Below are 12,183 nucleotides of genomic sequence, written 5' to 3' on the forward strand. Positions count from 1 at the left end.
GTTTGTGCGATTAGATAAAATCTGAACTCGGCTGTAAACTCTTCATCCACTTAGAGACTAGCACCGCCTCTACGGCTGTGATAAAATTTCAGTTTGTATTTTTCGCCAGTCTAGCCATCTAGAATCAGGAGACATTCGTTACTCATTTTGAAATGAAATAAAACAAGGAACCACCGTCAAGAATAGGGCTGTGTGAACACCGGAAGCCGTCACGACCACAATCTTTTTTCTCGGAGTGCTGTTTGTTACGCTAACTTGACCAGCAAGTGGTGGCAAATTACGTTCGTAAAATACTGAAAACACTGGAAAAAAACCTACCAAAATGTTTTGGAAAGGCTTATTATCAACTTGAGCAGACATTTGCTCTTGTGTGCAGCAGTGAGAGAAAAGTAGCACTCGAAATGCTGTGCCTAATATGCAAAAAAATTCTTTAACCCTTTCAATAAAAATGGCCTGCCGCATTCATTTCTACGGCCGAAACAATAGACGAGCCCGCCATATTCTCTATATTGGCTGACCACGATGCCGGTATATACCGATCCTACATGAGCGAGAAAATAGTTCCACTTGGACATCATCGCGTGGCGCTTTCCAGGCAGGAACGGATGAGCGAAGTTTCTAATCTGAACTGTTTCTCTTGATACAACGCGGCTAGACGTGTGCAAAAAGAGCGAGATAGGAAAAGACCGTTGTACGTTTATCACTCGTTCCCATGACGACGGAACGGCCGTGTCAGGCTTCGGCGTTTCCGCTGTTAGACTCGCGGCAGCGTTCCGACACGCCTAAGAAAGGTGGGTTGTTTTCTCAAATACTTTGCGCGCACAACATCACGCGTTTGTCGTCTGTTCTTATTAAAATTAAGGTTGCTTTCCACGAGTTTTCCGGGTGTGCAGTCATTTAAATGAGTGTAGCTTCAGCATTCGGCTACAGCGGCGCACGCGACAGCTTCCGCTGCTCAGATAACGCACGTCGTGTCCCTGATTCCAGCATCGATCCGTTTTTTTAGTCAAAACATCACGCAAAAAAGGCAGAGTCTGCTCCCGATATAACACGTCACTGCTAATACGTCTAAACTTACGAAAAATTCCGAAATGAGCTTCTTCCATGGTCTTCAAGATACATAATAGCTACTCAATGCTTGACTCGCTGAAGGTTCTCCCCTCTTGCGCCGCCTAAACATCTACCGTTGCGATTACCGTGTTTCTTTATCCGAGTGCGGGATATATTTTTTCCCTTGTCTTTATGGAGGCCTTTAGAGGGCGTGCTCACAGGTTTCAGCGTTTTGCTATAACTTTCATGGTTCAGGAGTGACCGCCTGCAGGCGTGGCTTTAACTAAACCACATAAATCCAGTAAACTGGCGTAGCAAAAGAAGTGGAATAAAACTGCATTCGAAGGTGATCGCCGCGAGTTCGCATTCGCAAGGGGCAGTGCTTGGGTACTGTTTAGATGTGGAGTTCGTTGTGGGGCGCATCCGTTCTGCTTCATCCCGGCATGAGTCACTAAATTTTGCGAGCGGCAGTTTGGGCTGATAAGAAATCATTTATCGCAATTAGTTTTGGGCTATGTGTTTCTGGGCACGTCGATTCTGTGCGGAGGGATTGATATCAGGGTTATTATCATTTTACTGCACATATATGCGGCGAATATCAGTACCTAGATGGATGCATTTTTTGCATTGATTTTAAAACAGCGTGTCTCTCTTAGGCAATTAGACAGAATTGTGGAAAATTAATAGCAATATCAAGCCTAATCTGGGCACGGTGCTGAGTCCTACTAGTAGCGGGAAGCTACCACATGGCCGGTGTTACAAGAGTTTTAATAGGCTGACAAGCAAATTACCCACCCTTAGATTGCAATCGTGTCACCCTCGTAATGCCATCTTCTATGCTCTTCGATATGAGAATCACGTCGATTTCCACTTGGTTTCCCACTTAACTCGCAGCATCTTATAACGCTCGATTGAATACATGGAGGCGAGAGATTTTTCCAAGTGTTCTCAAAAAAACAGATGTCATGCGGATATCTGACAGCTGACTTTCAGGGGGTAGTTTCAGTGCTTTGAGAAAAGGCCCTCTATGTTTGAGGCGGCCCCAGGAAGAATGAGGCGTATGTGGCAGCGGTCGGAGTACGGGGCAGGCGACCTCGTTACGTGCCTAGAACATTGAGGAAGCCAAGCGTAAGGAATGGTCGACACTCAGTCTGGAGCGATGGTTCACGAGATGGTTCTGCTCGAAAACAAATTTATAGTCCATCTATGTTCCTCTCATGGTGAAGCATGCACGACTGCTTAAATATTAATATTTATTTGCAAATACTGCCCCCTTCGTTAAAAATATTGAAGGATTGAGTACTACAAAAGTACTACGCAAAAGAATAAGGTATTGGAAAATAGCGTGCAGAAGTATTCTAAAAGAAAACTTTGAAAGTGACCCACTGCTCCCGAAACCACCACGGAAATTTCAGTTCGATGATCATAGGGGAAAAAATGGTCCAGTCTAAACGAAACGCCGAAAGGGCGCAATAATCTGCACGGAAGCGTTTCAGGTTGAACTCTCTGAATGATCAATGAATTTAATGAGCATTGCAATGGTTGTTGATGCCTGGGCGATCTTTCGCAATAGGGCTCAGTGGTCCCCGATGCATGTGTATCTTAATGGCTGCAGGAATATTTCATTGGCTTTTGACGAGCCCGAAAAGTTTCGGCCAGAATGATTCATAAACCAAAGTGCTTTATTCTGTACAAACTCCACCTTATCAATGTTACTAGCACAAGGAGGATCCTGAGATCAGACGCTTATCCAAGAACGGAAAACATAAGGGCTGTGTATTTATCTTGTCTCCTCTACTGGGTTTTTATGAAGTACTGGGTTTTATGAAGTACTGGGGTTTTATTGTTTTCTGAATGCCATAGCCCTTATGGTACTTTTTTGCCGATTTTGGTTAGACTCGAACGTCACTCCCGGATGTTTTAATTCCTCCATGCCTGTTAGACGCATTTCTTGTTATAGTAGCAAGCAATGTTTGCTTTTCTCAGAAGACGTCATGATTATTGTTTGCTTTTCAAGTGTTTTGCCATCTGCCATTTGTCGTGCCGTCATAAAATAGAGAAAACGGGTTATGTAATGCCTGTTGGTAAGCAGGCTATTTGGAGTTAGAATTCTGTGCAGCCACTAGCTTATAAACTCAGCTTTAAATATGTGTTACCAGTTACATTGATGGTTTTATTTGTGCAATAATTCAAGAACTTCCGTCCCAGTGGTCAGCTGTGGAGTACATCAGATTTCGCCCAAACTGCAACGCATGCTCTGGCGCTAAACGGTATAAATTGTGACCTGGTAGGATTCTCAGGCGAAATCCATGTGTCACGGGACTGAAATAATTTTTCTTGCACTTTTTCAATTTTTCTCATACTATGACGGTAATAAAACAAATAAAGAGCCAAAATAACACTTACTACGCATAATTTTGGCAGGAATGCCACGGAAAAAGTACATGTTTGACAAAGACCAAAACATTCGATCAGCAGCTGGCAGGATAGTTGATCAGTGGATGTGTTGCAAGAAAAAAGTAGAACAGGATACACGTATGGGGAAGCACGATTTGATATTCCAAACATTCCTTCGCGTTGCCATGATTAAGCAGGGAAGTGAATAAACGTCTATTGAAGAGTATGGTGGCTTCAGCACATGTGGGAGGGCCCTCAGCCCAGGCCTCCGGAGGCTTCTGCCGACCTTCTGGCGATGAGAGGGAGCGCTGCCTGGTCGTCGAGGCATGCGCTATTAAAGAGGCAGGTTTACTTCCTCCATATCACTTGTTTAAACATAAAACACGTGTGAATTTTCTTTCTAGAAGAATGAAAATTTCATCCTCGAAGCCTTCTCTATTATTCTCACCTTGTCTGTGCATTGCAAGAATAACAGCGAAGACCCCTTCTTCCACGCAGTCCTCTAGTTGCTGGTAGTGGCGAGGAGCCATGCGAGTATGATGATTAGTGTCTCACTTTGCAACCCTTTTCTATTATTACTAAGGATTGGATAAGAATCTTTGACTCGGTGCCGCCACACCATGGTGTTACTTCTAGACCCTAGTGCGGGTGGGTGGTGGAAACATTTATTGCCAAGCAATGCAGAAGGGGCAAACCCTGACTCCCCCTACGCGGCACGAGGCAGCCCTTAGGGGGTTGCCCTTAAAGGGCAAAGGACAGTCCTTGGTGTCACCCAGACTTCGCGCACTTTTACGTGGGAAGCTCCCAGACACCCTTAGAGCGTGTGGGGGTAGCGGTCTCGGACTCAAAGGAGATGCCCTCGACTCGGCGTGGCAAGCTCAGCGGAGACCAGCTACCAAGTGACAAGAGGTTTTTGGGCGTTCGGTGCCCAGCTTTCGCTGGTCGCAAGCCAGAGAATGGGTCGGAGCCAAAGGTTCACAAAACAAAACAAAGTTTATACAGCAATTGAGACGATACAGAGGATTACACAATCACTAGTACAAACACATACCAAGTGATTAACAAACAATGCAATTCGTGCAAAGTTAAACTCGAGAGAGAATCCAATACCAAGGCAATATTGCACCTAAAGTGCACTAACGCAAGAGAGAGAGGTAAACAAGCAAAACACAATTTGTTCACCGGGCACTGCGGCAGTCCGACGACCAGAGTTCCATGACGATGCCGTCCCGCAGACTGGCGACCGTTGCCTCGTTGGTCCGATGCTGGCCGAGTGGTGTTTTTCCCGGGAATCGAACGGGCGCGCTTCGATGAAGCTTAAACGGCGGTCCGGACTGACTGATAGCGGTCAACGCCTTCTTTTATAGGCTCGCTTCCACGTCTGTTTGTTCTACGCGCCAGAGTAGGCGCGCACATACACGCAGCATTTGCAGTGCTGTCTCCCTTCCTTTCTCTCGCCGGCCGCGCGTCCTCATTGGTTAAAGTCAGGAGTCGTTTCGCGAAGGTTCCAGCGTGTTCTAGCGTGGCGCCGTCGTGGCGGCGTAGCCGACGTCCGAGTGCAGAGGAGGGCGACGTGACTTAGTGCACGCAAGGCTACGCCGTTTTCCTCCGGTCAGCAGTAGAACCGACTCGCATGCTCGAGAATCTTCGGCGTGGATGACTCATTCCTTCGGCGCACGCCGTGGCGATGGAGAGAGAGGCACGCGCTCGGCGGGGGCTTTCCCTCTCTCCCGTTGGGCTCGCGCCGGCGAGACGCCGTGCGCGCGGCGGTTTTTCTTTGTTTGTTTTTAAAATGCGCCGAATTTTGTGACAATTCTCCAGCTTACCAAGGAGCAGAGAACACACAGCTAGATGAGGACATCTCGATAGCGGAGGTATGGAGAGCAATGGAGGTATGGAGAGAGAACTAAGAACCACGTCGGCAGCGGGGGCAGATGGGGTAACCAACAAAATGCTAAGGAACCTAGATCTAGTCTCGGTCACGGCAGTCACAGATTACCTAAATGAGATATGGAAACGAGGTAGTCTACCTTCACAATGGAAACATGCCAAAGTAATCTTTATTCCAAAACCCGGGAAGAAACTTGAAGTGGGCAACCTCAGGCCGATATCGCTAACGTCCTGCCTGGGGAAGCTGATGGAACATGTCATATTAAACAGACTCCAGGAATACGCAGAGGAAAGGGAGGTATTTCCTGAAACGATGCTAGGCTTCAGGAGCAAGTTGTCCACGCAGGACGTCATGCTCCAGCTCAAAGCAGACATCATATACCCGCCCAACAAAGGGGGCGCCAAAACTATACTGGGCCTAGACCTACATAAAGCCTTCGATAACGTCAAACACGAGGTCATACTAACTAATCTGGCGGAGATTACCCCTGGAAAGCGGACCTACGATTACGTAAGGGACTTTCTAACCGGAAGAACCGCAGAAATAAATCTAGGAGATATCCAGTCAGAAACTATTAAGCTGGGAGATAGGGGAACTCCGCAGGGCTCAGTGCTCTCTCCTTTCTTATTCAACCTGGCGTTGAAGAACCTACCGCCGCTATTGAAGACTGTCGAAGGTATAAACCATACGCTATATGCGGATGACATAACAATATGGACGCATACAGGAAACGATGGGGAAATAGAACAAAATCTCCAACACGCGATCGATATTGTCCAGGAATACGCAGAATGGGCAGGACTAAAATGCTCGCCAAGCAAATCCGAACTTCTGGTGATCCGGGGGGCTAGCAAACGCGATACCAACGCAGGAGGCATTCACGTACTGGTAAATGAGACTCCGGTAGCCAGAGTTGACAAAATCAGGGTCCTAGGACTTATAATACAGGACAATAGAAAGAACACAGAGACAATAAACAGGCTTAAGTCCACAATTAACATGACAACCAGGCTCATAAGGCGAATAGCTAACAAAAGACGGGGAGTCAAAGAGAAAGATCTCTGCCGAATGGTTCAGGCTTTCGTGATAAGCAGAATAGTTTACGCCGTTCCCTACCTCAAGCTAGGGCTGGCGGAACAGAACAAAATAGATGGGATCATAAGGCAGGCATATAAAGCAGCATTGGGGCTGCCCCACTGCACTCCTACGGAAAGACTTCTTAAACTGGGGATCTACAACACCACCACGGAACTATGCGAGGCACATATATTTGCGCAATTAAGGAGGCTTGCGACCTCACCCCCGGGGAGAAAGATCCTGAGCAACCTAGGATTACATGATAAAATTCCGGAAAGAAACGCGCAGGCAAAATTACAGACCAAAGTTAGAAAATTACTCACTATTAAACCACTTCCAAAAAACATGCACCCTGCTTTTCACGAAGGCAGGAGGAGAGCCAGAGCAAAGGCCCTTGAAGCCAAGCTCGAAGGCTCGGAACACACAACCTATGTAGACGCGGCGGAATACGAAGGAGGCGACTCCTTTGTGGTCGTGGCCGTGAACGACTCGGGTGAAACATTAACGGCCGGTTCGGTCAAAACAAAAAACTCAGGGACAGCGGAGGAGGCGGCTATCGCCATGGCAATGGCCAGCACCAAAGCAGTCACCATAATTAGCGACTCCAAGGTGGCTATCAACAATTTTGCGCGGGGTATGATCTCCCAGGAGGCAGAACGAATATTAAGACATAAAGACTGGGACCAAAGAGAGGTGGAACTAATATGGGTGCCGGCACACTTGGGGAACAGGGGAAACGAGTTGGCTCACAGTATAGCTCGAGGTTATGTCAGCCGAGCAGTGAGCCGGGTCGAGTCCCCAAATTTCACGAGAGATGCATTCATATCATTTCACGAATACACCAATCAGTTTAAACTGGAAAGGAGGATCTATCCGCCACCAGACAAAAAGCTCGACAAAAGCCAGGAGGTAACGTGGCGTCGGCTCCAGACGCGAGCCTTCTTTAGCCCGTCGAGACTAGCACACATGTATCCAACACAATACAACGCTACTTGCAAACAATGCGGCGAGATAGCCGGATATGACCACATTTTATGGAGCTGCAAAAAGGCGCCGCCACCGGCGGACCTACTACCAGTCCCTTCTCTAGAGCGGTGGGAGGCTATACTGGCCAGCTCAGACCCGTTGACGCAAGTCCGGGCCACTGAGTGGGCTCACAAGGTCGCCAAGAGCCATGGGCTCGAAGCCACCTAGTATAATACCCACTAGGGCTCAGTGCTGACAATAAACGTTTTCCAATCCAATGTGACACTTGGAGAGGTATCCGCTTCAAGGCGTTAGTAATTATCTGGCGCTGGTCAGCAGCAGCGCAGCTGGCCAGGAGAGTCTCCCAGTGTTACTCCGCCGTGGTTGGGGATGGAGGGTGTGGGAAGGTAGGGCGCGTGAGAAGGATATGAATAAAGTCTCCTGGCTTCACGCAGACCTTACAGGAGGAAAAGGACTGATCGGGGTAGTGGGTATGGAGAAGAATAGGGTAGTAAGCAGTACGGGTCTGGAGTCAGCGCCAGTGGGAGGCCTGGGTTAGGGTTAGAGAGGGAGCCGGTGGTGCGTAAACGCGCCGGGTATCTCGGCCTAGAGCGCGTCTCGGCTCTCACATTTCGTGCCTGCATATAAAGCATATTCTGACGAAACTTCCATTTCCCGAAGCTTCGGAGCCCTTCATCTTCATTTAGCTGCTACTGCTTCGACTGACGCCGGGTAGCTCTCTAGTTATGGCACTCGGCTCGGCTGTCGCATGCTGTTGGGGCGAAATTCTAGAGTTCCTCAGGTTCTAGAGGCCCTCATGTTCTAGAGGCACTCAGTTCTAGAAACCTCAAAACCGCAGCATACACAGGCTTCACAGTGGGGACAGCTTTATTCTCACATTGATCGGCATCACTGGCGCTGGGTTATTGGTCCTGTGGCACTAACGCGATACTTACCTGTGAATCTCGTCTCTTTGCCCAGAATCGTGCAGTGCGATTCCCTTCAAACCAACGTTACGAGGATTCGGACCTCTCATACCTGAAGACTTCCAGGTGATCTTCCACGATAACTTGCCCCCGGATGTTCTCTGCGCAAAGTGCGACAACGTGTCCGCCCTGCTGCACCGAGATCCTCGAGGTCATGGTTACTGTACTTCCTGCCTCAACATGTGCACCAACCTTGGCCTGTTCCGGTGTTATACATGTGAAAAGGCTTACCGGATACCAGAGGTAAGAGGGATGCCTCAAATCCTGTGCATTTACATAAAACTGGTTGGGATTCAACAGCGTCAACTCTGACAACGAATTAAGTTCTCCGGGCTTCACGTAGAGCAGCAGCTTCGGCGGCAGCGAAGAAAATTCAGGGGGCACTTCGTCTGTCTAAAGTGCGTAGAGTCGAAAGCGTTTTCCGCCCCACTTTGACGGCCTCTGTGGCACTGGTGTCGCCACCACTGGACGACGCCACACAAAATTTATTACTAATTACTAAGTAATGAGAAATTATTCATTAATGGCTAATTGCTGATTAATGACTAAAATTCAGGGGGGGAGGGGGGCACTTTGCTGCGGTGAGGCGGTGAGGCGAAAGCCGCACGCGCGGTGTTGCCGCTTGTGTCACTGATGTGTTGTTAACGTTAGGCTTCGTCTCTAAGAGTGAAACGCGACAGCGTCTTGAAACGCTGGCAGGGAGTCCATAGAACGCCATCGCCCGTTCGGTTGTACGCCTTGCTCGTGGGTAAATTGGTTTTTGATGAAAGGAAATGTATCCGTCTCGCATATCTGGGTGGACACCTAAACCTCGCCGTAACGGGAAGGGAGGAAGATGGGAGTGAACGAAGACACAGTATTCACTAGACGCGCCTTTGTTCATTCCAAACCATCGAGCTGGCATGGCGGAGCAATAAAGACAAAAAAAAGTGCTGGCATGGCGGAGTGGTTAGCATGCTCGTCTCGCACTCCGGAGACAGGGGTTCGATACCCGAACTCGACCAATTTACTCGGTTTTATTTATTCATCTGGCCTGACTAGAAGTTTTAATTAGGCTAATTGGGTAATTAAGCAAATAACTAAACTCAGTCCCACTTACTTGGAGCATCACTATACGTTCCCTTTAATTGGTTGCATGGTTACTAGCATGGTTATAAATTCGCGCACTGTGACGTCACGACCGTTTCGACCAATTGAAAAGCGTGACATTTCTGTCGACAACTCCTGCTTACAACGACGAGGCATTAAAGGCTTCCACCGTAATACTAATTAACTGCTAGTTAATGACGCTTCAGCTTCGCCTTTAGGAGTGGAACGCGGCAGCGTGCTGTTGCGCAGGGTGTCCACGGAACGCCACCACCTGTTCGGCGCGATGCCTTGCCCTTTGAACGCAACGCTTTTTGAGGAAAGGAAATGGAGGAGTAATTCTCTGTCATCTCGGTGAACATCTCAACTGCACCGTGCAGGAAGGGAGGAAGTGGGAGTGAAAGAAGAAAGAGAAAAAGGGGTCGTAATGAAGAAAATGAAAATTGCATTTGAGGAAAGCTAATTACTCAGTAATTGTGTCACATACCTCGGTGGACACCCGTCATCCGTTTGTAGAGGAGGGGAGCAAGTGGGAGTGAAAGATGAAAGAGGGGCCGTAATGAAGAAAATGAAAATTCTATTCGAGGAAAGGAAATTACGCGCTAACTGCCTTACAATCTTTTCGGGTAGACGAAGGAGGACAAGAATTAACCAGCGCAACGATAAACAACCCAAACATAGAAGCAGCTGAAGAAGCCGCCATTGCTCTGGCAATATCGCACGGCAACGCAACAGGACACAACCTCACTATAGTGACGGACTCCTGGACATGAGGGGACGAGGGGCAACGTGGCAGCAGACGAGTTAGCTCGAGGATACATCAACCGAGCAGACTCAGCACTTTGCACCACAGGCACCTTTGACCCAGTTACCCCCACGTACTCAGATATACTCGATCATTACAGGGGTCAGCGGAAACGCTACCCAGCCCCACACAAAAGGCTCACCAAAGAGGAGGCGGTAGACTGGCGCAGACTACAAACCGGTACCTACCCACACCTGCACAAACTACACAAGATTTTCCCTACACAATATGCAGACGAATGTCCGTGGTGTCAGGGTAAACCTACACAAGAACATATCACATGGACCTGCCCTAAGGCAGACTTAGAGCCAAGAATAAACCAGAGTGTGATGCAGTGGGAGCACTTGCTGGCCAGCGAGGACGAGGAAGCGCAACGATTCCTTTTGCGCCGAGCCACGATGGCAGCAGTCAAGTGCGGCATCCGGGACCAAGGATCGACCACGGCGCCCAGTGACCCGTAAGGGTCAAGAACACCAATTTATTGACAATAAAGTTTTTTCATCCATGCATCCAATCTTTTCGGGCCCCAAATTCCACACTAACGAAGAAAGTTGCAACGAGAACGGTAATAACATACTCTCACCGGGCCTGTGAATATTATCGTGCAGGAGAAATATCACCTCTTGCCCCCAAATTCTAAGACGGACTCCCGCCGATCCAACTCGCACAAACGAAATCTGGGCTCCTGGTCACCAGGTTCTACGAGGCAATGAGGCCGCTGATGCGGCCGCCCGAGCGCTCACACACCGGGCTCCTCATCCTAGCTCTCCTGGGTCAGAAGCTCATAAACCACTTCTGCGGTTCCGCGAACTATTAATTCATTACTGCGACAGCCACCGCCTCTATCCGGCACCTGCCAAGGGGCTGAGTAACGCGGAGGAGCGAACTTTGCGGCGCCTGCAGACAGGAACTCTTCTCTGTCCTGCCATAGCAAAACATTTTGATCCCAACGTTAATGGGTGCTGCCCGCACTGTGGAGAGATCTACGACATCTTTCACATGGTGTGGGCATCTACTCAGAATCCTCACCTTCCCTCTTCCCCCATCCCAACCCGAGAGGCATGGGAGACTGCCCTCCTCAACTGCTCTACACTGGAGTCCCAAAGGGCTCTAGTAAAGCGGGCGCGAGACGGGGCCTCGTCGTGCGGTGTCGCGGACTAAGGATACCGACCATGCAGCGGGGTTTTCTCACCCCCAAACTCTCTTTGAGTATTAAAGTTCTTCGCCACCACCACATCTCGGTGGACACTCGTCAAAAGCGTGAACACTCTGCTGACAAGCTTCTGCTGACTGCCTTCTGACAACAACGATGAGGAATTAAAGGCTTTCTTTCACCTTAAAAGGACATCCTCGCTCATGCAAGTGCCCCGTGCACGCAGCCCCGGATTCCCGCTACCTACGTCGAAACAAGGTGGCGCGCTGGGTCGAAAGAAGGCGCCGCCAAATGCATTCAATCGGCGCTAAAGAAAACATGCTGAAATGACCATACGGTGTCACATCCAGCGTGCCTGCGGATCAACAGCCGCAACAGTTAATATTAAGGCGCTGGCGGCGGCGTTCGACATCAGTCGCGTTACAGGATGATCATGGGCGTATAGTCGCCGCGTCTACCATAGGATGGAGCCACTATTGTAAGGGGAGTCGAACTGAGGACGTACACTCTCGAGACGCTGCCCGAAAAGCCACTGCACGATAAGATGCTAGAGTGAGGTTGATTTGTTCCTTATTTTAAACAAAATATCATTAGCTGACGTTTGTTCCATCAGTAATTCTGCACTCTTCCTATCTGTCAAAGTAACGCCTGTAATTCTGCTTTCCATATGGCTCGCCGCGCAGTCCTGAACGTAATCTCAATCCTTTCCGTTTGCCGCCAGGTTCCCGGCCCATTCGTTGGTCACTACTAGGGTGCCTCGATGCCAGCGCTG

General features: G+C 49.0%; 1 protein-coding gene across 1 annotated transcript in view; it reads left to right on the forward strand.

The window, feature by feature from the left end:
- The first annotated feature begins 712 nt into the window (after positions 1-712).
- LOC149329851 (uncharacterized) overlaps positions 713-12,183 on the forward strand; it is a 38,263-nt gene continuing 26,792 nt past the window's right edge. Inside the window, exons 1-2 of the mRNA XM_089560580.1 lie at positions 713-791; positions 8,363-8,610. Of these exons, the coding sequence (XP_089416706.1) occupies positions 713-791; positions 8,363-8,610 (327 nt within the window). The remainder of the gene's footprint in view (positions 792-8,362; positions 8,611-12,183) is intronic.

Source organism: Amblyomma mixtum, chromosome 9 (genome assembly GCF_055824585.1).
Source record: "Amblyomma mixtum isolate Tamu chromosome 9, ASM5582458v1, whole genome shotgun sequence".
Classification (NCBI taxonomy): Eukaryota; Metazoa; Arthropoda; class Arachnida; order Ixodida; family Ixodidae; genus Amblyomma; species Amblyomma mixtum.